At 48.5% G+C, this 25814-nt stretch overlaps 1 protein-coding gene across 4 annotated transcripts in view; it reads left to right on the forward strand.

Annotated features, from left to right (window-relative positions):
* The window catches only part of UNC13A (unc-13 homolog A), a 62056-nt gene that overhangs the window by 17835 nt on the left and 18407 nt on the right, over positions 1–25814 (forward strand). For 3 of the 4 annotated variants that reach the window (XM_074350456.1, XM_074350459.1, XM_074350457.1), the window contains exons 9-29: positions 2823–3030; positions 7718–8260; positions 8771–8879; positions 10626–10672; positions 12744–12822; positions 13475–13546; positions 13839–14058; positions 14606–14833; positions 15689–15830; positions 15956–16125; positions 17108–17223; positions 18877–19040; positions 19408–19558; positions 19872–19940; positions 20249–20338; positions 20565–20699; positions 22247–22380; positions 23409–23494; positions 23689–23815; positions 24498–24594; positions 24953–25096. In XM_074350456.1, coding sequence (XP_074206557.1) covers positions 2823–3030; positions 7718–8260; positions 8771–8879; positions 10626–10672; positions 12744–12822; positions 13475–13546; positions 13839–14058; positions 14606–14833; positions 15689–15830; positions 15956–16125; positions 17108–17223; positions 18877–19040; positions 19408–19558; positions 19872–19940; positions 20249–20338; positions 20565–20699; positions 22247–22380; positions 23409–23494; positions 23689–23815; positions 24498–24594; positions 24953–25096 — 3131 coding nt within the window. Of the gene's footprint in view, positions 1–2822; positions 3031–7717; positions 8261–8770; positions 8880–10625; positions 10673–12743; positions 12823–12984; positions 12991–13474; positions 13547–13838; positions 14059–14605; positions 14834–15688; positions 15831–15955; positions 16126–17107; positions 17224–18876; positions 19041–19407; positions 19559–19871; positions 19941–20248; positions 20339–20564; positions 20700–22246; positions 22381–23408; positions 23495–23688; positions 23816–24497; positions 24595–24952; positions 25097–25814 lie in introns of all 4 variants that reach the window. The other variant, XM_010972129.3, reaches the window with a different exon arrangement.

Consider the following 25814-nt stretch of genomic DNA (forward strand, 5'->3'; position numbering starts at 1 on the left):
GGGAGTGGGCACCACCCCTGAGGTGGAGGGATTCAGCTGGGAGGAGTGGGCATTTAGACTGGAGACCTGCCTGTCTCCAACTGGGCACTGTGACTTCCCCTCCCCCTTGCTCCCCATGTATAACCTCATCTCCTCTCCTGTGACTCCTTCTTCCTCTTTTTGTCTCCCCATCTTCCTCCTTCACCTGAAAAGGAACCCTAATGTCACTCAGAGGCTGATGGGTGGGAGGGGAGAGGGTCTCAGAGGGAGCAGCTGAGCAGGGACCCCAGCAGATATCACTCAAGATCTCAGCTCCCAAATCTCTCTTCCTCCACATCTTCCTCCAATTTACCCTTAGAGGAAGGAAACAAGCTACCACCCCCAAATTGGATGGCCATTTTTCTCCCTAAGGAATAGCTCCCTTTCCCCCATGTACTGCCTCTTTCAGAGAAATCCACTCTTAAACTCTGAGCATGAATTTACCTCTTATTCTCTACTCCACCAACTAGGGGCCTCTCCACCCCATCCCCATATCCTGATGGACCAGCTCCACCCAACCCTCCCTCCAGGATCAGCGAAACTGTTTACAAATACAGTTGCCCTTTGAATAACATGAACTTGAACTTATATGTGGATTTTTTTTCCAATAAATATTGCAACAGGACTACACCTGTTTGGTTGAAACCATGGATGCAGAATTGTGGATACAGAGGACTGATTGTAAAATGTCACACATGGATTTTCAACTGCATTGGAGTCTCTAACCTTTGCATAGTTCAAGGGTCAACTGTACTTTGATCCAAAGCAATCTGTCAAAAACGAGTCGATCAGAAGCCAATTTAGCCAAAATAGGCATTTGGCAGACAAGAAGGCTTGGTAACAAACAAACAGTCTACCACAAACAAACAATACAATGAAAAAAAAATCATTTTTTGTTAAAACCAATTTAGAAAAGGCCGATAATTGGGTCAAGTAGAACAAAGACAACTGGGTCAAAAGCAGACCATTTTGTCAACCAAAAGTAGCTGAAAATGCCTTATCCAGAGAAGCAGGCAATTTGGTCAAAAATCATTTGGTAAAGAGCAGAGTCTGGACAAAAACAGAAAGAACCCAAGAGAAAGCAATCTGCCCCTCAAAAAACGGACAATTTGTTAGAAAAAAATAATTTAGTGAACACGCACACAGCCTCATGTGGTTTGGCTGGAAACACCTCAGCCCAGTCAAGGGCACGTGGGTAGACTGTAAGCCCAGATGATGCGAAGAAAACAGGTTGGTTAGAGGCGTAATTGGGTGACATTCACAAGCTGTCCCAAGTTGCAGACCCCCCAGTTCAGGGCTCTATGATATCACAGGTTCACCTTGGTGCATAAATCAAAGTTGCAGAAACTCACATCTACTGCCGATGCTCCCAGGACACAGCACATCTGATGGTGGTCGTATGGCAGGGACAGGATAAAAAGCTTGCAGATCACGGTGGCCCAAGTCAAATGAGAAGCCAGGGAGCCGGAGTTACCTTGGTGAGGCAGGGTTTGCTGCTAAAAATAAATTTAAGGTTTTGCGGAAGGCAAAATAACGTAGGGAATGAACCAAATAGCTAGTTCTACAAGAAGTATGAAATTAATTTTTCAACAGTTTACCACAATAAAAAAAAAAGATCAACCTGTTTTGGAATATAGAGAAATAGACTCTATCAGTGGGAAAAGAATGAGAAAGTTAAGGGGGGTTGGTGTAGCTCAAGTGATAGAGCTCATGCTTAGCATATACAAGGTCCTGGGTTCAATCCCCAGTACCTCCTCTAAAAATAAGTAAGTAAACCTAATTACGTCCCCACTGAAAAATAAATTTAAAAAAAAATGAAAAAGTTAAAATAATAAAGAGAAAAAATCTGGGAAATGAGCAAAAATACTTAAAGACATTAAAAAATTACAAGCCACCCCATTGGTGTTTAAAATCACCAGTAAATTGATACCACAGCTGAGCATACCATGGGGCTCCCAAGCAGGGGGTTAATTTAGGGTAGGGGGCAACCCCACTTCTTTTCAACTCAACTGTTGCTTTCTAAATAAATTGAGTCTCTCCTGTTCCCACCACAATCTAGCATCTTTTGAGACTGTTTTCTTTTCACTAAGAAAGAAAACCTATTTTCCATTTACTAAGGAAAACAAGCCAAACTAAAATATCCTGTAATTCTTATTAAACACTTGAAGTTTGGCAACCCGAACTTGTTCCATTTGACCGATAGATTCTGGGCACGTGGTGGTCTTGTCAACCTAAGAATCTAGTCTTTTTGAGGCTGACAGCACTTTGTCAGAGCCCCTTCCTTGTTCCTATGCATGTGAGCTCAGGTCTGGGGTCCCTATCCTTGAATATCAAGAAATCTCTGAAGGTTAATGGGCATTTATACTCTACTGTGTCTTCCTGATCTCCCTCCAACTTTCCCCTGAGTGTTTGTGTGACTCTTGTTATGGGAAACTCATTGCCTGATGGAAAAACTCATATTGTTTTCAGAGCCTGGACTTTAGCAAAGTCCATTCTCACACTTGAGCTGAAAGGCACCTTCCAGTTTGTCCCTGTCTTCCTCACATTGTAGGACCAACCCTGGACCTCATACTCTAGGTCCATTTTGAGCCACATATAGAGAAGTGGGTTGTCACCTCCCTTATTCTAAAGCCTATTCCTCTATTAACATGACCCAAAATCCTTCATTCATTCTGGTAGATTCCTCTTCTTGGGTTAGCAGCCAGTGAAGAACTCTAAGTCTGAGAGACTGTATTGGCTTCCATTGTGTGCTCTCTCTCTCCCTCCCCTCCTCACTCTCTCCTCTCACCTCTTTTCTCTTCCAGATGATGACCCTGACAGTGCAGTAGATGATCGTGACAGTGACTACCGCAGTGAGACAAGCAACAGCATCCCGCCACCCTATTATACTACATCCCAGCCCAATGCCTCAGTCCACCAATATTCTGTCCGCCCACCACCCCTGGGTTCCCGGGAATCCTACAGTGACTCCATACACAGTTATGAGGAGTTCTCTGAACCGCGGGCCCTCAGGTAGTCACTGTGGAGTAGATGATCTGTGTGGTGTGTGTGTCCGCATGCATGCATGTGTGTGTGTATCTCTGGAGTGGAGAGAGGAGTATAGGGCTGGAGGGAGCTGGGGGTGGAGGAAAGTGGGTCTAGGAAAGCAGAATCCATGCTTTCCAGATCCTGGTCCTGCTATATCCGGTCTATAAGCAAGAAAAATAATGATGGTTAATTGAGCACTTACTATGTGCTGGGTATTCTAATGAGTCCCAAATAATTCACTTATTCCTTCCACAGTCTTATGAGGTGAGAATTTACCTCTTCATCTCCCAATGGCTTTGTAGATAAGGAAAATGAGGCAGAGAGATGAAGTGATTTTCCTAAGGTCACAGAGTTAGTAAGTGGCTGAGCCTGTGAAGAAGGCTTCTGAGTCCATCTCCACAGCCATAATCCCATACTGATTCTCAGCCCTAAAAAAAGGCACCTGAGTACCCACAAAGTTAGCCTCTCAAGATCCCACAGCTGGACAAAGGTGATGTTCCCATCTTGCAGCCAGGACATCAACCAAGGAGACCATCCATCCTCTGTACTCTCAGCAACATCTCAGAACCACCCCCATGTTACCTTACATTCAAAACTTCAAGGGCAGGTGGAAGGTATAGCTCAGTGGCAGAGCATGTGCTTAACATGCACAAGGTCCTGGGTTCAATTCCCATTAAAATAAATAAGTAAATAAATAAATCTAATTACCTCCCCCCACAAAACAAACAGAAAACAAAAATTCAGGGGCAAACCCCAGTTATTTTTTTAAGTACTGATAATTCTTTTTTTTAAAGTACTGTTAATTCTTTTTTAAAATTTTTAAATTGAATTATGGTCAGTTCACAATGTTGTGTTAATTTCTGGTGTACAGCATAGTGATTCAGACACCATAGTGATTCAGATATATATATACATACATACATACATACATACATACATACATACATACATATATGTATGTATAAAATTCCTTTTCATATTCTTTTTCATTATAGGCTATTATAAGACATTGAATATAGTTCCCTGTGCTATATAGTAGGACCTTGCTGTTTTTCTATTTTATATATAGTAGTATCTGCAAATCCTGAATTCCCAGTTTATACCCCAGTTATTAACCATAGCTATCCAGGCTCTTGAAATGCAGACCTTCTCTGCCTCTTGACAAAGAGGTTAGTCATGGAAACAAGTATTGATATCGTGGCTGAGACTTGGAGAAAATCAAAATCAATTTATTTGTAGCACGGTAAGAAAACAAATCTTGCATTGTCTGTCTTTGTACCGTCGAGGTAAATGGAGATTTCAGAGCTGTGCTGTCCAACATGATAGCCACACATGGCTTTTTAAAGTTAAATTTCAATAAATTAAAATAAACAAAATAAAATTTCTGTCCTTCTGTCATAATGGACAATTTTCAAGTGCTCAAGGGTCATGCACATGTGGCTAGTGGCTACCATGTTCAATAGCAGGGGCAGAAAACATTTTCATTTGCTGGAAATTCCATTGCACAATGCAGTAGAGAGTATGGGTAAAACATAATCTGAAGAAAACCTTTTTAAGCTTCCTACCCACTCATGAGCATCATCCACTACAATATTTTTTGCAGATATTTGAACAACTTTTATTTTGAATTTTCCTATGGAAAGCTTGGATAGTTAATAGACGGAATGTGTTAGAAGGAAATTTTTAAAAAGAGTGAGCAGTTAGCTATATTGAACATTTTTTCATGGGCCTATTGGCCATTTGTATGTCTTCTCTGGGGAATTGCTTGTTCAAGATTTGCAGATGCTAACTACTATATGTAAGAGAGATAAACAACAAGTTTCTTCTGTAGAGCACAGGGAACTATATTCAATATCTTGAAAAAGATACAAAAATGAATATATGTACACATGAAACATACACACATGTATGACGGAAACATTACGCTGTACATTAGAAATGGACACATTGTAACTGACTATACTTCAATTTTTTATAAAAGAGTGAACATTTAGTCTAACCTCTATTTTTTAGGTCCAAGGAAATGAAATGATGTAGTCAAGGTAAAGCATTTAGTGGCATAGGTGGGAGCAGAATTAGACTTACCCTGGATTTGTTCTAGCATTCCTCCTTCAAATCCTTCGTGCTTGAGCTGTCCTGAAAATAAAGCACTAGGTCCCTTTCCATTTATCTTCATGACTTCCTGATTCAAAATAGCTTCAGAAGCACTCCTACCTCCCTAACAGCTCCTCCTACCATTTTTGCAACCACTACAATTTGTAAAGCCTGGTTCATTAGGCACATTTGGGCTAGCTCAGACTTAAGCAATTATTGGAATCAAGTTTCAACACTTTGGAAACAGCTGAAAGAAGGGTCAGATATCAATATCAAATATGAATAAAATATTAACTGTTTTGGAAGATAGAAAAAAGTCTTTTCTTGGGGGAAAAAGCAGAAGAGGGCCCACTTTACAGATAGGGAAACTGAGGCTCAAAGAGTGGGAGCGAGTTGCCTGGGTCTCAGAGCAGGGTGTGCACTGAGCTGGTCTTGGCTTGGGATCCCGCCCTGTGTGCGTGGCCACTTCTTGTCCTTCTCTAGCCTTGGGTGTGTCTGTTTGTCTGGGAGGATTCTGTTTATTGTAAGCATTCCTGGGATGGAGTGAGGGAGTGAAAAAGAAGGAGCCCCCTCCATTCTCACCATGAACAGGTCATAGGGTGGGAGGGGATGCGGAGGCAGAAGCTGCCTGAGTCTCTCTAAGGGTCTCTTAAGCCACCCTCCCAGGCCACTCTGACCTTGCTGCCCAGTGCTGGATGATGCTGGGCGCCCAGAGGCTGGGGAGACAGAGTGGGACACAGACATTCCATCCAGCAGGTCAGTGTTTGGCTAGAGGGAGGGACATGGCTTGATAACCTGGCGGTGGGGAAGGGCATAGAGGGCTTCCTGGAAGAAGGTGCCCGGGACCCAGCCCTTGAAGGATAAATGAGGAGTCTAAGGAGAGGCATTCCAGGCAAAGAAAACAGCTCGACTAAAGGCTGGAGAGGTGGACAGGGCCAGATCATGCAGGGAGGCCCTTGGTGGCTTACTTGGGGACGTGGCATCCAGGAGAGCCATCTGGGGTCAGAGCCGTGTTGGACCCTGAATGTCAGAGCTGGGGTGAGAGGAGTCTTGGTGACTACCAGGTCCCACCCTGTCACTGCCTGGGGCAGTTTACATGGTGCCTGAGGTCACAAGTGGACACATCCAGGCCGAGGTGGGGGCCCCAGTCTCACTTGGGAGCGCAGAATGTGCTGGGGTGGACTTTGTGGGTATTCACTGGCAGAGGAAGCTTGGAGTCCTTCCCAGCTCAATAACAACTGCTAATTCCCCCATCCCTACTGCCTGCAAGGATGGGCACTAAAAAGCAATCAACCATGCATGTAACTTGGCAAATAAGGACCAGAGGGAGAAACCTCTGCTTGATTCCTACAGCGTCCCAGAGGCTGGCCGGGGAAGAAGGTCCCAGTCAGAGAGTTTAAGACCAGGAATGCTGTTTATTGAGTGACTGAATGAGTGGGTAGAAGGAGGACGACAGGTGACCCCTGTCACACTGCCTGCCCTCAGGCAGAGGCAGATATTTCTTCCTGGTCATGTCGAGTGTGATCCAGGGTGCATATAAGGAGCCTATACTGGGGGTGGAGTGGGCTGACCTGGCCTGAGGGTAGGGGAGACTCTCTCAAAGAAGTGCTATTTCAGCAGGCACCAAAGGATTGTTCCAGCTAAAGTGGGCGAGGAAGGATGTTCCTGGCAGAGGGCACAGCTGGTGGGCACGATTTAGGGTGTTGGGACAGCTAGGAGGCAGATATGGCTGGGGCAGGGGGAGATAAGGAAGGATGGAGGGAGATGGGGGTGGGGACATTGGAGGGTTTGGGCCACTGTGGGGTGCAAGGAGTGGCTTTATTTCAAGGGGGCTGTGGTAGGGTTTGGAACAGGGCAGGCGAGTGATTAGTTTATGATGCGAATGAACCTCTTTGTGGCTTCCATGGGAAATGGGGACTGTCAAGGACAGGAGTGGACGTGGGGGCAGCATCTAGTGGAGATGGCAGAGCCTGGACTAGGGTGGGGCCTAGGGTGCAAGGAAAAGGATGCATTTCGCAGACATTTTCGAGGTGGAGCTGAGGAGACCCACCACAGGATCAGCTGTGAGTGGAGGTTGGGTCAAGGAGAGGAGGCAAGGAGGCCCAGGTCCCTGGTGAATGGAAAGTACTCAGCAGTGGGCTCAGCAGTGGGAGGACCAGGTTTAGGTGGGGGTGACATGAAAAGCCAGGCACAGCTATGTTCAAGCTTTAGGAGCACGAGGTCTCCCAGGGGGCTCTGGCAAGGCCACTGATTCAGGGTCCCCAACACATGGGTGAAGCATTTGCAGCCTTCACAGTGCATGGGTAGGAGTGGCTCACAATAGGTCACCAACGATCGCTAATATCATCACTCTGGTTTTATTGCCTGTCCCCCAGACAGTGAATGCCCCAAGAACAGGGATTTTTGTCTCTTTGGTTCACGACTGTGTTTCCCTGGAGCACAGAGGTGCTCCACTAATGCTGGGAAGCTAGGGAATGATCAATGCAAGGAATGACTGGGTGATGGAACCTGTGTGACCAGAGCTGGGAAGGGCAGCCACTCTCTGCCCCAGTCCCTGAACCCCCACCTGTCCCTGCAGCCCCACAGGCAGCAGCCGCTATGCCTCCTCAGGGGAGCTGAGCCAGGGCAGCTCGCAGCTGAGCGAGGACTTCGACCCAGATGAACAGAGCCTGCAGGGCTCCGAGCTGGAGGACGAGCGTGACCGGGACTCCTACCACTCCTGCCATAGCTCAGTCAGCTACCACAAGGACTCGCCTCGCTGGGACCAGGATGAGGATGAGCTAGATGAGGAGCTGGATGAGGAGCTGGACGAGGACCTGGAGGACTTTCTGGAGGAGGAGGAAGAGGAGCTACCTGAGGATGAGGAAGAGCTAGAGGAGGAAGAGGAGGTGCCCGACGACATCCGTGGCTATACCGAGCGCCAGGAGGTGGCCGTGGCTGAGCCCAAGGACTTTAAGCGTATGAGCCTCCCGCCTGCTGCCCCCGAGAAGGAGGACAAGGCCCCAGTCGTGTCTGCCATGGCCCCTGACGTGGCCAAGGGAGCCCCTGAACCAGCCGCACCTGAGGAGGTGCCTGCAGTTGAGCAGGAGCCCAAGCCTGAGCCCCCCAAGAATGAGGAGAGGTAACGGAAAGGGTCTGAGGGGCCATCACAAGGTCATAGGGTCAGTGGTACCATGGTGATGGGGTCAGTGTAGACCTGTGGGTGGGGGCAGGTTGTCACAGGGTTATGGATTTATTGAAGGTATCATGATGGGTCTAGGAGGTCAGAAGGGACTCAGTGGGGTCAGAGGGGTCAAGTAGGATCATGAAGGAGTCTTAGTGGTTGTAGGGGGCCAGAGGGCTTGCCCGGGTTGGAGAGATCACAAAAGCATCAGAAAAACCATGTGCGAATAAGATTACAAAGTTGCAGAGGGGACAGGAAGGTGGCAAAGGGCCTGGGGGTTCCAAAACTGTCAGAAAGATGATGAGCATGTGGGAAGAGGGGAGGGTTACTGAGGCCGGTCAGAGGGGGTTACAGGTGGGTTGTTGTGTCTCCAAAGAGCCAGGGAGGCCATGGAGAGCCCGGCATCACTTGGAGGGTGGAGGGTCTGGAGGTGCCAGCTCTGGAGCCTCATGAAACCCCTTGCCTCAGTTTCAGGCCACGAGAGGATGAGGAAGGCCAGGAGGGTCAGGACTCCATGTCTAGGGCCAAGGCCAACTGGCTGCGAGCCTTCAACAAAGTGCGGCTGCAGCTGCAGGAGGTGAGTGAAAGCAGCAGTCAGCTCATCCCCAGCCTGGCCAGGCCCAACGCTCCACGCCCCGCTCACACTCATGCCCACACTGGCCACGCCCATTTCCCCACTCTTTCCGTGGCCCAACCCCCTCTGGTCCTTTGCTTGGCCCTGCCCATACCAGCCCCATGCCACGCCCATGGGCTGCCGGGCCACGCCCACTTCCCCATCCAACCCACCACTGTGCATGTGCCTCCATACATCCTGGTTCTTTAATGGCTCTGCCCAAACCAACCAGTTCCACAGCCTTTCCTTAGGCCCACCCACGCCTACCTGCTCTCCCCTGCAACCAGCAGCCTCCACCAACGCCCAGCCCAACCTCCCCCAGGCCAGCCTGGGATTTCTAAGTGGGGAAGGAAGAGAGGTTAACTGGAATCTGGAGCTGAAATTAGCTGAGGTCACGCCTTTGGCTAAGTTCAGGGGCCAAGTTCATGGATAGGGATGGAGGTTAGGGGTAGGGATATAGGTCAGGGTTAGGGCAGCAGTCAAAGATCAGGGTCAGGGTTAGAACTGGTGTTAGGGGAAGAGGTCAGTGATTGAGGTTACACTGGGTGTCAGTGTTGGGGTTGGGGAAAGGTCTGAGGTCTGGTCAGTATTAGAGAAGGAATTACGTGAAAAATAGAATTAATGTCAGGGTCAGGATGACTTAAGATGGACAACAGGAATGAGACCATTCATTTACTCCTTCATTCATTCAGCCTGCTCTGGGCTGGGGACCAAGCAGTGTTATTAACCAGAGTGACCTTCCAAACTGGGGTGAGGCTGGCAGGAGGACATCCTAAACAGACCGCCAAAGTCTTAGACCACCAATTATCAGCGCCACAGAAGTTTCAAATCAAATTGCTTATCAGTTGTACAATAGAATTTTTTTGACTAAGCAATATATTCTCATGGTTCTAAATTCAAACAGTAGAAAAGAATACACAGTGAAAATCTGTTGACTACCTTTCACTAAGTCAACAAATTAAATGAAAAAAAAAAAAACAGTAGCTACCCTTTCAATAGAGCTAGTGATGTGACAAGAAAAATAAACACAACTAGGATCTCTGGGTTTCATAGAAAAGGCTTAAAACTAATCCAAGGCAATCAGGAACACTCACTGGAGAAGGTGACACTTCAGGTGAAGTAATATTCAAAATACTTTAACAATATTTCAGAAGAGAGGACCAGACCCATCTCCCTGACCCACTTCCTCTCTGCCATCCTTTCATTGCATAGTGGGGCGTGTTGACTCTGGGTCTTCACTGAGACTTGAATGACAGATAGAGGCTGGTCGGGTGCAGAAGGTGGGAGAGCATACAAACAGGTGGCACAGCTCGGGCAAAGGCCCTGGGGCATGAGATCAGATAAGCAGGGAAGGCAGGGCTGTAGTTTAGAGAATATTAGGATCTTATGAGTATTGAGCCAGCCCCTAAGACTCTTGGAACGGTAAAGCATGAGCTCTTGTTGGAGATGATGCTAACAAATCCCCAGGTTTGACAGACAAAGAGACCAAAGTCCATAGAGGTTGGTGGCAGAGAGTATCTCCTCTCTTCTCATTTTACAGATGGAAAAACTGAGGCCCAGAGAAAGCCAGTGAGCTTCCTAAGGACACACAGTGAGGACTAGGACCCAGGCCTCCCGACTCCCAGCCTAAAGGGGAGACAGTAGTACAGCGCCTGTGCTGCCCTGGGAAGGGGCAGCCACACTGACGATATCTGTCTGTCTGTCCTGCAGGCCCGGGGAGAAGGAGAGATGTCCAAATCCTTGTGGTTCAAAGGCGGGTGAGTAACGGATCTTGGAGGGGAAGGGGAGAAAGTTTTGAACCCAGAGCCCAAGGATGGTTTGCAACCTAGCCTCAGCCCAGCCAAGGCAGAGAGAGGTTCCATTTTGACAGGGGACAGATTGTACACAGGTGAAATAATGTAGCCGCTGTCCATTGTCATAAGGCACTTATAATGGGCAGGAGCCAACGATAGTAACATATTGAATCCTCACATGGGGGGTCCCCTGCCCTTCTTTTATAGATGAAGCCACTTGTATGATTCAAGACCACTTCCCCCTAGAAATAAATGTAAGATAAAGGAGAAACCCATTTCCTGTGCAATATATCTGCAATCCTGAAGTGAATTTTTTGCTTCTATTCTGCCATTAAATTTCCTGGGGGATGGGGGTGGGGAGGGTATAGCCCAGTCACAGAGCATGTGCTTAGCATGCACAAGGTCCTGGGTTCAATCCCCAGTACTTCCATTAAACACATACATACATACATACATACATACATACATACACCTAATTACTTACCCCTTCCAAAATAAGAAACCAACAACAAAAAAGATTTTAAAAATTTCCCAGATTATTGCTACAGTTGCTGGCACTTTCATTAACATTAATCGCTGGTCTTACATGGCACATTTTGTCACAACTAACTTGAGTTACTGATTTTCAAGATTTGGATGATGAGGTTAGAGGATGCAAAGGATATATACACACATATTTTTCTTTTGGTGGGGGAGGTAATTAGTTTGTTGTTGTTTTTTAACGGGGGTACTGGGAAATGAACCCAGGACCTCATGCATGCTGAAATATACCCTCTCCCCAGTGAAAGATATTTTTAAACTACACTACTGTTTCAAATAGTAGCCAGAGAGTGACTGCCTTCCTTTGTACATCCTTTGCAAACAGAGGCAGGGACAGGCTCTGTGACTCCCAGACGGGCAAATGTCCTGGGTAGGGAGCCCTAGAAGCGGGGTCTGAGATGGGGGCCTCCTGTGCACACGATTTATGCAGGAAGCACTCTCAGGAGAAACCTATGAGGCAGGCAAGGCCACGCAGGGGAAGCTGCCAAGCAGAGATGTGGTTCAGCAGTCACCAAGCTCCTGCCTGATCCTGTGGGGCACACTGGATCGTGAATAGCACCCAGAGCTTGTCCAGAGTCATCAACTGCCAGGCATCATTCTCATTGGCCAATGGGAACTTTCTGGAGAGGAGCCACACCTGAACCCTCTCTGGGACGAGTGCATCTCTCAGTAAGGCGAATTTGGACAGGTCACTACTACATCTGCCACAGCCCTTATTCCAATTCTCCAGCTCTGGCAAAGCTGCCAGAAGGCAATAGCACAAATACAATTTCCACTTCCCTCCTTCCCATAGGCTTTGAAATCACTCCTCCTAGGATAGACTTTAAATATACAGATATATCTCCAGTTGTGAGCATTGAGAAACGTTTCATTGATATTTTAGTATATTATTTAGATTTGCCTTCATTCAAATTTTCATTAATGTGGGCAACTGCATATTATTGCCCCATTTCCCAGATGAGGAAGTTGAGGTCCAGTGTCTTCAATTCTTAGGGCTGCCATAACAAACTACCATAAAAGGGGGCTTAAAACAACAGAAATGTACCCTCTCATAGTACTTGGAGGCCAGAATTCCAAAACCAAGGTGTTAGCAGGGCCACACCCCCTGACACGTGTAGCGGAGAATCCTTCCTTACCTTCCTAGCTTCTGGTAGTTGATGGCCATCCTTGGTATTCCTTAGTTTCTGAGTCACTCCAATCTCTGCCTCCATTGTCACACTGCTGTCTTCTCCCCGTGTGTCTCTTATAAAGACATGGAGCCCACCATATTCTAAGATGACCTCATCTTAATGAATTACATCTTCAATGACCCGGTTTCCAAATGAGGTCATATTCTGATGTACTAGGGGTTAGGACTTCAGTGTATCTTTTGGGGAGACACAATTCAATCTTTAATACCTGGGGAGATCAAGTGTCCTGCCCAGGCCTTGGGTGATGTCTGTTGGAGGAAGAGGAAATTCCCTGGACCCTTGACATCCCTCTGTGTGTCTTGCAGCCCTGGTGGTGGTCTCATCATCATTGACAGCATGCCAGACATTCGCAAGAGGAAGCCTATCCCGCTTGTGAGCGACCTGGTGAGCACCTGTGCCTTCCCCCTTCCCAGCAGAGTAGGCTTGCCACCTGCAGTGTTCAACCTGTACAACTGCCCATGGCAGACCTGGGGTTGGGGCTAGCAAGGCATTCTCTGGAACTAATGTGATCTGATTTCTACCCTGCGTGCTGCATGGACGCTTCAGGCCATGGTGAGTGATGGAGACCCGAGCCCCTGAATCTCCTCCCCAGACTCCATCCCTCCATTGGGAGCTTCCAACTGGTCCTCAGCCCATGGGTTCTGGGGAGGGAAACTTGTCATGTCTTACAGTTCATGGGTAAGGAACAGAGCAGGTGATTCCCCACCTTGGTCCATGGTGTGGCGGATGGTTTTGCTCTGTGCCAGGTGACCATGACCAAGTGCAGCTCTCCAGTCTCATCCGCAGTGGAGGGAGATGAGTGAGTCAGAGGGGTGGGGCTGCTCACCTTCCAGGGTCTCTTCTAACCTGGAGCCTCTATCACTTCTCAACTTTTTGCTGATTCTGCTCCTGCTGCTGTGACCTCTTTCCTATTTGTGGCTGTGGCTTGAATCCGTGACTGGTGGCCTCAAACCGTGCCTGTGGATTCTGCTCATGGTGACAATTCCCTGGGTGTCAATCAACCCCCCGTGACTCCTTGGTGACTTCCCTGCCCCAGTCCCTGGTCCAGTCCAGAAAAGCGGGCATCACCTCGGCCTTGGCATCCAGCACTTTGAACAACGAAGAGCTGGTGCGTGGGGCCTCCCCGTCCCCAGATTAGGGGGTGGGCTGGGTTGGAGGCTCCTGGAGGAAGGGAAGAAGGGTGTCACAGAGACAGGCACTCCTCACTTTCCAGAATTCGATAAGGCAGCAATTCAGAGGGCACAGTCTGTGCACAGGAACAGGTGGATTCTAACTGTGGGGGAGGGGGAGGGACTGGGACTTTATCATACTCAACAAGAGGTGGGGGGTGGGTACGGGGGGCAAGCCAGTGCTCCAGATTAGGGCCCTATGCCCATGCCGCATGCCCTCCCTTCCCGCAGAAAAACCACGTTTACAAGAAGACCCTGCAAGCCTTAATCTACCCCATCTCATGCACAACGCCGCACAACTTCGAGGTGTGGACAGCCACCACACCCACCTACTGTTACGAGTGTGAGGGGCTGCTGTGGGGCATCGCGCGGCAGGGCATGCGCTGTACCGAGTGCGGGGTCAAGTGCCACGAGAAGTGCCAGGACCTGCTCAATGCAGACTGCCTGCAGCGTGAGTCTGGGCCACAAGCTGCAGCGGAGACGGAGGGGCGGGACTGTAAATAGGTAGGGGGCGGGGCAGGGACAGGGGGCCGGGCGATGGAACAGGACTCCAGGAGCCGGTGGGCAAAGGAGATGTGAGGGGGTCCTAGAGAGGTGGGGCGGGATTCAGGGAGGAGCTAAACTGTGCAAGGGACAGGCTTAACGGGAGGCTGCGGTTTCCCCGGAGGAAAATGGATTAGGGTTAGCTCTGAAGAGAGAGGGGGCTCAAGTTGGGGAGAGGAGTCAGAGGAGGGGAGGGTCTTGGAGAAGTAAGGGGCTCAGTGAGGGGCGGAGGAACTCACTCGGACAGGAGTGGGAAGGGCCTAGTAGGGAGAGGATTCAGAGAACATGCAGGAGCTCTGGCAGCTCTAGCTTTGGGGGCATGATTCACCCGAACCCCCACGACTTAAAGTGCCTGTGGCCCTGACAGCAGATGAGGAAGCCCTAGAATGGGAATCAGGGTTATTGATCCTGGGAGGGAGCTCCCTCTGGACAGTGACAGCTGTCTGTGTCGGCAGGGGCGGCGGAGAAGAGCTCCAAGCACGGGGCGGAGGACCGAACACAGAACATCATCATGGTGCTCAAGGACCGCATGAAGATCCGGGAGCGCAACAAGCCCGAGATCTTCGAGCTCATCCAGGAGATCTTCGCAGTGACCAAGACGGCGCACACACAGCAGATGAAGGCGGTCAAGCAAAGCGTGCTGGACGGCACGTCCAAGTGGTCGGCCAAGATCAGCATCACTGGTGAGGCCATGGGTGGCAGTGACGGGAGTGGCCATGGGGTCCCTTCTCAGTCCCCTGTGCTCCCTCCCACGAGCCTTCCTTCTCTTTGCTGAGCATATTTGATTGTATCTGTGTCTTTCCCGTGTCTATGTATATATGCATTAGTGGGTATATATGCCTCCAAACGTGTGTGCATGAAACTGTCTGGGTGCACCTTGGTTGGTAGCCCCCAGAACCAGATCCCAAGAAGAGGAGTTGAGGGCATTATGGTTTATCCGGGAGGTGACCCCTGGGTGCCACCTAGCAGCCTATGTAGTGGACACTTGGGACCACTGGGGAACAAAACCAAGCTCCCAGGGAAGAGAGATCCTACCAAGGGGCCGGGGCTTTGTGGTGTTTATCCATTCCTCATCCTCACTGAGATTTCCCTGAAAACAGACCCCAAGATGCGGATTTCAGGGCAGATGGGTACCCAGAAGTGGTCCCAGGAAGCCCCCCTGGGAGGAAGAGACATGAATTTGGGAGCAGAGAGGGAAATAGCCCTGCAGAGGAGGCCAGTGAGCAGGTTACACCCTGGGCAACTGGGGGCTCATTCCTGCTGGGGACCTTAGGGGGCAGTGTAGAGCACACACTTGAGAGTGTCCCACCCTAGGGATGATCCTGGGGCACCTTTGTATTCTTCACCGGATGAGGGTTCCCTAGGTGGTAACTCTAGCCAGCCCAGTGGGTGTGCCCTCAGGCTCCTGTGGCTAGAACCAAGCCCTCAGTCTTGTCCCAGGCGTTCGCAGCAGGCAGCCAGGGGCCTGTGGCAGTGCCTGTTCTTGGCATGCCTTGCTCCGTGAACCCACATCTGTATTTGTCTTGTGTGTCTTCCAGTTGTCTGTGCCCAGGGTTTGCAAGCAAAGGACAAGACGGGATCCAGTGACCCCTATGTCACCGTCCAGGTCGGGAAGACCAAGAAACGGACAAAAACCATCTATGGAAACCTGAACCCTGTGTGGGAGGAGAACTTCCACTTGTAAGTGTCTGACTGGACCCCCAGACTCCCATGTGGAGCTGCTTGTTGGGGAAGCTGAAAGGGGGGCTTCAAGACTAGCCTGCGCCAGCCTGACCCCGGCCCCCACCTCCTCCTCCCCCCTACAGTGAATGTCACAACTCCTCGGACCGAATCAAGGTGCGCGTCTGGGATGAGGACGATGACATCAAATCTCGTGTGAAGCAGCGGTTCAAGAGGGAATCTGATGACTTCCTGGGGCAGACGATCATCGAGGTGCGGACACTCAGTGGCGAGATGGACGTGTGGTACAACCTGGGTGAGCAAGGGTGGGGTTCTGCAGGGAGGAGGGGAGGGGGCCCCAGGGAGTCAGCCAAAGTGGAGAGCTCAACTAAAGGGGAGAGACACAGTGTCAGGAGGGGTCAGTCTGTGGGCCTCAGTCTAACGAGGGAGGCAGAGTCTGTGAGTCCAGTCTGACAAGGGCAGGAAGCACGCAGACTGAGAGGGTGAGCAGAACCCAGGGACCTCTTCGTTCAGTTTGGGAGAGTGAGGGAAGGACAGAATCTCCATATTCCATTCTGATGGAGGAGGGAGGATATTAGTCTAAGGGGAGAGGCATAGACCCAGGAATCCAACCTAAGAGGAAGATTGAACTTTGAGAATCTAGCCTAAGAGGGGAGGTACAGATTGGAATTCTTAATCTGAGAGGGCAGCTATAGACCAAAGGACCCTCTCTAAGATGAGTATCATCCATGAGCCCAATCTGATGGGGGAGGCAGGATCTGTGAGCTCAATCTAAAGGCATAGGGAGAATCCAGTCTCAAAGGGATGAGCAGAGTCCAGAAATTTCTTATTTGGTTAGAGGAAATCTAGATATCCCATTCTGAAGGGGGAAGCAAGAAGCAAGAAGCAGGGATCCCAGTCTGAGGAAAGAGGCTCAGCCCCAGGAATCCTAAGAAGTTAAGTAGATTCTAAGGAGCTTGATCTGATGAGGAAGGCAGGACCTGGGAGCACAGCCTGGGGGAGAAGCAAGGCCTAGGGCTCCTAGTCTAAAGAGGGAGACACAGACCAGGAATCTACTCTGAGTGAGGAAGTGAGGTCTGGGATCCTAGTTAGAAAGGAGAGACAGGACCTAAGGATCCTAGTCTAGTGGGAGAAACACAAGTCTAGGGAGCAAATCTGAGGAGAAACACGTAGGCCCTAATTCAGGGAGTCTGGAAGGGCTACAGTCATGCATATGCTAACATAACCTAGGGCTATATTGGGAAGTTCTGACACTGTCATCCCTTCCTGCCCTGCAGACAAGAGGACTGACAAATCTGCTGTGTCGGGGGCCATCCGGCTACACATCAGTGTGGAGATCAAAGGCGAGGAGAAGGTGGCCCCCTACCATGTCCAGTATACCTGTCTGCACGAGGTGAGGCTTACTGATCCGCCCTGCCTTCAAAGCTCATCTTTGTCTCCCACGTTGTTTCTACCTACCATTCCTGCCTGCCCTAACTCCTTTCTCTTTCTAACCACACTGTCCACACTCCCCTGGGCCTCTGAGACTGTGCCCTGTGCCATTCTCTCTGCTCAGAAAATTCCTCACCATCAATCAGGGTCCAGCTTCAGGGCCCCTTCCTCTGGGAAGCTCTCTCTGACCTCCAGGAAGACTCTCACTATCCAGCTCCAGATCTTCCATACGTCCCAGCACTAAATGCTAAGGGTTGGGTTGTTTGTGCCTGGGTTTGTCTCTTCCACCCACCTGGGGGCTCCTGGAGAGAACTCAGTTCGCTGGATGAATAAATGATTGAATGGATGAGTGAGTATTGAATGGATAAAAGAATGGGTGGACAGATGGAAAGATAGGTGAATAGATGTGTGGTTGAACTATTGGAAGTATAAATGTATTGGATGGGTGAATTTTGGGGTAGTTGGATAGATGGATGGTTGAATAGATGGATCGACAGATCGATGATGGTTGGAAGGATGGGTGGATGGTTAGGCAGTGGGGAGGATATAGCTCAAGTGGTAGAGCACATGCTTAGCATGCATAAGGTCATGGGTTCAACCCCAGTACCTCCATTTTAAAAAAATGATGGTTGGGTAGATAAATAGGTGCTGGATTTCTACCTAGATAGATAAGTGATGGATGGTTCAATGGGTTGATAAATTATTGGATGGACATATTAAGCTGTGGGTAGTAGATAGACTGATGTACAGTTGAATTACTAGAAGGAAGGATGACTGGGTAGGTGAATTTGGGAGTAGTTGGGTGGGCGGGTAGGTAGGTGGGTAGATGGATGGATGGATGCATGGAAGAAAGATCAGAAAGACAGATGGATCCATGGATGAATGGATGGAGGGAAGGGTGGGTGGTTAGATGGATGTGTGGTTGAACTATTGGAAGTATAGATGTGGATGGGAGAATTTGGGGGTAGTTGGATAGGTAGATGGGTGAGTAGATGCATGGGCACATGGGTGATGGATGGGCAGATTGATAGTTGATTGGGTAGAAGGATGAATTGTTGGATAAACAGATTAAGTTGTGGGTAAATGTATGGAATAGATGGATGTGTGGTTGAATTATTAGAAGGGAGGATTAGTGGATGGGTGAATTTTTGGATAGTTGAATGGATGTTTGTGTGGGTAGATGAGTGGGTAGATGGATGGGTGGACAGATGGATGGGTGGATAGGTAGGCAGATTGTTGGATGAATGGATGGTTGTGTGGTTGGATTACTGAAAGGATGGATGAGTGAATAGGTGGATTTGGGGGTAGTTGGATGGATGGGTGAGTGAGTAGATGGATAGAGAGGTGATGGATAGACAGGTAGATGGACAGATGGATGGATGGGCAGATGGATGGATGGATGGGTGTGTAGTTGAATTATTAGAAGGATAGATGAGGGATAGGGGAAATTTGGGGTAGTTGGATGGATGGGTGGGTGGTGGATGGAGGAAAGAGTAGATGAATGAATTAACAATTAAACAGATAGATAGATGATATAAGCTGCCCTAGACCTGGGCTCCCTGACCCTTTGTGTCCCCTTGCACTCTCTATGACACCTTTTCCCTTGTGGTGGCAGAACCTGTTCCACTTCGTGACAGACGTGCAGAACAATGGGGTCGTGAAGATCCCAGATGCCAAGGGTGATGACGCCTGGAAAGTTTACTATGATGAGACAGCCCAGGAGATTGTGGATGAATTTGCCATGCGCTATGGTGTCGAGTCCATCTACCAAGCCATGACGTAAGGCTGCAGGCTGAGATGGATATGAGGGCAAGGTTCAGGAAACTAGGGGGAGGAGTGGTTACCAAGAGGACACTTACAAATCTGGGGTGGAAGGGGTTCCCGGGAGGAGAAGCCTGAGCAGAAGTGAATGTGATGGTGGTTATGGAATTTCCCTGAAGGTTAGGAAAGTGCCATAGCGGGAGGCTAGAGTGAGATGGATGGGAGCTGGAGATAGCGGCAGAGACAGGGCAGTTCAGAAAGGAGACAGAGAAACTCAGAGGACAGAATCAAGCAGAGGGAAAAGGGACGGTTTGCGGGGTTGGGGGAAGCCATCATAGAGGCATTCTGGGAGTTGGACACCAGGCTTCTCATTCCCTTCTACCAGCCACTTTGCCTGCCTCTCCTCCAAGTACATGTGTCCTGGAGTGCCTGCCGTCATGAGCACCCTGCTTGCCAACATCAATGCCTACTACGCACACACGACCGCCTCCACCAACGTGTCTGCCTCCGACCGCTTCGCTGCCTCCAACTTTGGGGTCAGTCCCAGGGGCTGGGGCCTGGGGATGAGGGAGAGCTTGACCCTGTGCTGGTCAGACCTCAAGTGATTCCTGGATCTCCAGTCTGGACCTGACTTGCTGTGTGACTTTGTACCAGTCACTTCCCCTCTCTGAGCCTCATTTTACCCCTCTGTAGAATGAAAATGGGTGTTATGAGGGGTCAGTTCAACAGTGGATGGGGTGCACTTAGTGTATAGTATGCACTTAGCCAATATGGCAGCCACCTTGAACTGCTACACTTGACTCCCAAGTCCCTGTTTTCATCCCTCCTCTTCCGCCTCTGCCTCCTCAGAAAGAACGCTTTGTGAAGCTCCTGGACCAGCTGCATAACTCCCTGCGGATCGACCTCTCCATGTATCGGGTGAGAAGTGCATGCCTGATGATTTGCTCACCCCGTGCATGTGTTTGCCTGGAGGGAACAGCTACCAGCAGGCATCCACGTGGCAGAACCCTGCTTAACATGTAGAATGTGTTCCTCTGACACATGTACACATAGGCCCAACATGTTTGGTGCATCCAAGCAGACACCCCCCACTTACTTCAAGGTGTTCTCATTGACCCCTAACATATCTCCTGAAATTGGGGTCTCTTGTGTCTCTCCTAAAACACTGTCTCCCATCATCCCCCAGCCTTCTTTCATAACCCCACTTCCTTTCTCCCTTCCGATAGAATAACTTCCCAGCCAGCAGCCCAGAGAGACTCCAGGACCTCAAATCCACTGTGGACCTTCTCACCAGCATCACCTTCTTTCGGATGAAGGTGAGTAAAGGGACTCAGTCCCATTATCTCTCCAAGAAGCATACTCCAGGACTCTTAGTTTCTGAACCAGTAACATCCCTCCTGGAGAACAATGCCCTTTCTCAGTGACCCTCCACTTTCATATTGCTGCAACATTTCCTTAAATCCAAAACCACTTGTAACCACTTCCTGGGTACCTTCTGTCCCAACTATGCACAGCCATGCCCATCTCCCTTCCTCTTTTCAGGTGCAAGAACTTCAGAGCCCACCCCGAGCCAGCCAGGTGGTGAAGGACTGTGTGAAAGCTTGCCTCAACTCTACTTATGAATACATCTTCAACAATTGTCACGAACTCTATAGTCGAGAGTACCAGACAGACCCGGTGAGGACTCCAGATGAGGCAGAAGGGACTAGGGGGGACTCAAACCAGACCCCAGCTCAAGTTCCAGTTCTGCCTCTTTCCAAGTGATTTAACCGTTCTGAGCCTCAGTGTCTCCCTCTGTAAAATGGGGTCATAAACTCACATCTCAGGATTGAGAAGGAGATTCAATGAGATCCAAGCTTTAGATAAAATATAGTCCAGTGCTTAGCACCTAGTACAGAGTAGGGGCTCAATATTTTTGGTTTTAGTTAAACTTAGTTGAGTCTGGCATAATACTATGTGCCTGGAACAGAATTACTGTTCAATAAATGTTGAGTTGAACTCAATTTACTTGAGATCTTCCAACATATTTACACATGTAATGTCCCAGGGTTGTCAGTAAAATTTCAAGGAGCTTATGCCTTATTAGGAAGGAAAAAATGTATAAATTGGAAATTTACAACCCAAGGTGATTAGCACTAGAATGGAGGAATCACAGGAGGCTGTGGGAGCTGAGGTGGCCCCTACCTCAGCCTGGGCTTCTGATAGGAGATGACACATAAAATGAATTCAGTTCAATTTTATTTCATTCTGTTCATTTGCATTCATTTGACTTGAGTTGAAATCAAGTCACTCTTAACTGATTTGAGTTGAGATGAAGTGGATTAAATTGGACTGAGTTTAGTTCAACTATAATCAGTTTAGATCCACTTATTTCTGTTCACTTGACAAGTTAAAATCGCTCCAGTCTAACTGGTGAGCATCACTGAGTTAGATTGAGTTGAGTTTAATTGAGTAAAAAATTCATTCGTTTCCATTCAGTTTACTTGAATTCAAGTTGTTCTTGATTGACCTGAGTTGGCTTTGAGTTAGGATGAACTAAGTTGTTGGCTTAGGTGCAGGTGCATTCAACTGAGTTGGACTCATTTCAGTTGAGTTTAGCTACTTTCATTTCCATTGATGGACTAAAGTTGGATTGAGTTGGCCTGAGTATGTTAAATTGGGATGAGTAGGTAGAGTTGGATTGGGTTGACTTGGGTGAGTTGAATTCAATTAAGTTGGGCTGGGTTGAGTTCAAGCCAATTTATTTACATAATTTTGAGTTAGGTTGATGTTGATCTTGGGCAAATTGATTAGGTTCAATTCAGTTAGGTGCATTTGAGTTTAATTCAATCCAGTTAAGTTTAATTCCACTCATTCAGTGTAATTGGCCCAAGTTCAGTTCCACTGAATTAACTCTGATAACTTCCATCTGTTAAGCTAAGTGGTCCTGATTTGCATCCATTTCAGTTCTGTTTGGTTTAGTGGGCTTGAGTTTATTCAACTCAATTCAGTTCCATTCAGTTTTATGAGTTGAGTCTAATTAAGCTTTGTTGAACTGTGTGGATATGAGCTCTGTTTGGGCCAGTTTACATGAGTTCAGTTCCTTCTCATGCAGACTTCCCACCTGAAACATATACATGTTAATGGGGCCCCTTCCTCACTAATCTCTCACCCCTCAATAATGAACTGTCTGAGCCCCTCATGCTTGGACCCTTTGTGGCCAATGTCCCCACTGTCCTTTCCAGGCCAAGAAAGGGGAAGTTCCCCCAGAGGAACAGGGCCCCAGCATCAAGAACCTCGACTTCTGGTCCAAGCTGATCACTCTCATAGTGTCCATCATTGAGGAAGACAAGAATTCCTACACTCCCTGCCTCAACCAGTGAGTTGTGTATCTGTGTACTTAGTTATCTGGAGGTCACTGTGAATGTGTGTGCAGTTTTGAGTCTGTGCCTTTGTGTAAAGGCAATCATATCTAATTACACATAAAATATGTAGGTCAGGGCAGATGTGGGTGTGGTTGTGCATGGATGGAGTATGGCATAATTTGCAAACAAAATTGTGTGTATGTATATTCAATCACTGGTACAATCAGACATGCATTTTGTATGTGTTGATTTGTATAACAGTGTGTACCTATGTAAATAATTGTGTATGTATGTGGGGGTTCATAAATAACAACAGATAGTGTTGCTCAAGTATTTACTATGTGTTAGATACTCTACTAAATGTTTTCCATGTATATCACATCATCACTTGTATGTATGGATATAATTTGTGTATAGTTGTGGCCTATGGGTTTAATTGTGTATATCTGTACAGTTATGGAATGTGCTTCAGTATGCAGTGTTGTGTATTGTGTGATTGTGTGCAAATGTGTGCACAGTTTTGGTTTGTGGATTTATATGTCTTTAGAATTTTCATCTCTGTTACCTGAATGAGTTTTTGTGTTTTTTTTCTCCTTGAGGTACACACTAGAAGGGCTTCTAACTCTGGGATGCCAGCATTTCTTGTTTATTTAGATACAGAGTTAAGATCAGGGATTTTGGATGGATGGATAAATGGATGTATTAATAGGTGTATGGATAGATCGGTAGAAGGATGAATGGGTGGATAAAGGAATGGATGCATGGATGGATGGATGGGTGAATAGATAGATGGGTGGATGAATGGATCTGTAGATAGATGAATGAGTGGGTGAATGAATGAATCAAGCGATGGGTGGGTGAAAGCTAAGAGAGAAGCAAGGTCTCAGTGCATAGTCACTCAACAAGTCAGTATCTATGAGTGAACTTGAATCCAGATCCCTTGCCTGTCCCACACTACCCTCTCAGGGTTGGGAAGGCCAAAGCAGCATGAACCATCTAGTTTCTGTCTGCCAAGGTTTCATACGTCCATGACCTTCACCAGGTTTCCCCAGGAATTGAACGTGGGTAAAATCAGTGCCGAAGTAATGTGGAATCTGTTTGCCCAGGACATGAAGTATGCCATGGAAGGTGAGTCCCCACCACCCCCGTATCTCCCAGCCTGGCTGCAGCAGGTAGCTGTGCCTCAGTGTCCCCTCCAAGACTGTGAGTGCCCTGGACCCTCATGCCTGAGGTCAGACACCACTGATGGCCAGAGTGGGCACTGCCAAGACAGAGAGTAGTAGACCCTCCTGTCTAAGCTGCCCCCTTGCTTCTCTGACCAGAGCATGACAAGCATCGCTTGTGCAAGAGCGCCGACTACATGAATCTCCACTTCAAGGTCAAATGGCTCTACAACGAATATGTGGCAGAGCTTCCTGCCTTTAAGGACCGAGTGCCTGAGTATCCTGCGTAAGTCCCCTGCCCCGAACTCAAGCTAGAACTGTAGCACTGACAGCTAGACTGAGGCCCCTCGGAGAGTGGGGAGTTGACTTCTTCAGGGCTCCCTGGACATTGGGGGCCTGGGTGGGGCATAAACCCAGTGTTCTCCATTCTCAGCCATTGGACTGTGGACTCCTGTAGCTAGACAATTAATAATCACAAGTTTCAGGAACCGTGCTGAACAGTCCCACTTGTCTTTTCTTATTTAATCCTATCCTTTCGCCAATTCTGTGAACTGGGAGTGTTGTAATTCCCATTTTGTGGATAAGCAAATAGAGGGTAAAATGCAGAAGGATTTGCCCAAGGTGACATCCACTTAGTGACGGAGCCAGGATTTGAACTCAGGATGTCTGACTCTTTGGCTGTGTTGGAGAGTGAGATGGTGGTCACCACTAACCAAGGACCTACTATGTGCTGTGTCAGGATCTCAGAGAGTAAACCCACTTGCCCACAGGCAGTTTATCAACCAGGATTTCCACACATCTGAGCCTTGCTCTGGCAGTGGTCACTTAGTCCATTTCACGCGTGAAGCAGCCAAGGCCTGATACAGGAGAGGAGTGAGGGAGTAGCCATTCAAGGTCATAGAATGAGCCTGAGCAGAGAGTCAGGGGGACACGAGATGGTAGGGCCTCACCCCAGCTCTCCATTCCAGGTGGTTTGAGCCCTTCGTCATCCAGTGGCTGGACGAGAATGAGGAAGTGTCCCGGGATTTCCTGCATGGGGCCCTGGAGCGAGACAAGAAGGATGGGGTGAGAAGGCTGATCTACCACCAAGATCCCAGTCCACCCACAGTGGGATCCAATCTGGGGGCAAAAAATGCCCTTGAGATGAGACCGGTCTCTGAAAGTTGTCATCCATCTTTGTCTTGTTCACAGTGTTGAAAGTCTTTTGTGCACCCAACAAATGAATGAGAATTGATCAAGCTTGACCCTTCCCCCTACATCCACCTCTAAGTCTTGGTTCTAAGTTCACCTTGTACAGTATCCATTTCACTATTATCCCAGGCGTTTGGTCTCTGGCTTTCCCCATGGAGAGGAGGAGGGTTGGGCTCTGGCGACTATCAGGCTCTGACCTCTCTCCTCCCACCTGTCCTCCCTCCCGATGCAGTTTCAACAGACTTCAGAGCATGCCCTGTTCTCCTGCTCCGTGGTGGACGTCTTCTCCCAGCTCAATCAGAGCTTTGAGATCATCAAGAAACTTGAATGTCCTGACCCTCAGATCGTGGGGCACTACATGAGGCGCTTTGCCAAGGTTCGGGAGTACAGATGGGGTCCAGGCGAGGGATGGAATATGGTCAAATTTGGGGTTGAAGTTGAGGTCAGGATTGGTGTTGAGGTTGGCACTGGGATTGAGATCAAGGTTGAGATTGGTGATATCACTGTTACTGAGGTGGGGGTTGAGGTCAGTGTTGAAGTTGGTCATGCCTTATGAGATCGGAGTTGTGGTTAGAATTTGAGGTTGGGCTTTGGGTTGAGTTTAGGGCTGGCGATGTTATTGAAATTGGAGTTGAAGTTGAGATCAGAGTTTGGGTTAAGGTTGAGTTTGAGGCTGGGGTTGAGGTTAGGGTTGTGGTTAAAGTTGGAAGTGAATTTGGAGCTGGGGTCAGGGTTAAGGATGGGGCTGAGGTAGGGGTTAGTTTTAGGGTTACTATTAGGACTGGGATTCAACTGGACATTCATGGTGGAGTGAGTGTTAGGATTTATGTAGAATGTAAGCAGGTGTGGGGGGTGAGTCTGAAGTTTGAGATCATTGGATTGGGATTGAGGTTCAGTTGGATTGGCTTTAGCCTGGGTGAAACCTGAAGACTGCAGGTAGGAACTGAGATTCCATCTGGGATTGAGTCATGCTTGTGTTTGGGATTGGGTTAATATGATGGTTGGTTGCTCTGAAAAAGAGCTGAGTCTGTATAAAATAATCATCTTCATCTGGTGATGTCTCCCTTTGGTCATGGTGGTCATCTAGGTGGAGA

The sequence above is a fragment of the Camelus bactrianus genome, chromosome 22 (assembly GCF_048773025.1).
Source record: "Camelus bactrianus isolate YW-2024 breed Bactrian camel chromosome 22, ASM4877302v1, whole genome shotgun sequence".
Lineage (NCBI taxonomy): Eukaryota > Metazoa > Chordata > Mammalia > Artiodactyla > Camelidae > Camelus > Camelus bactrianus.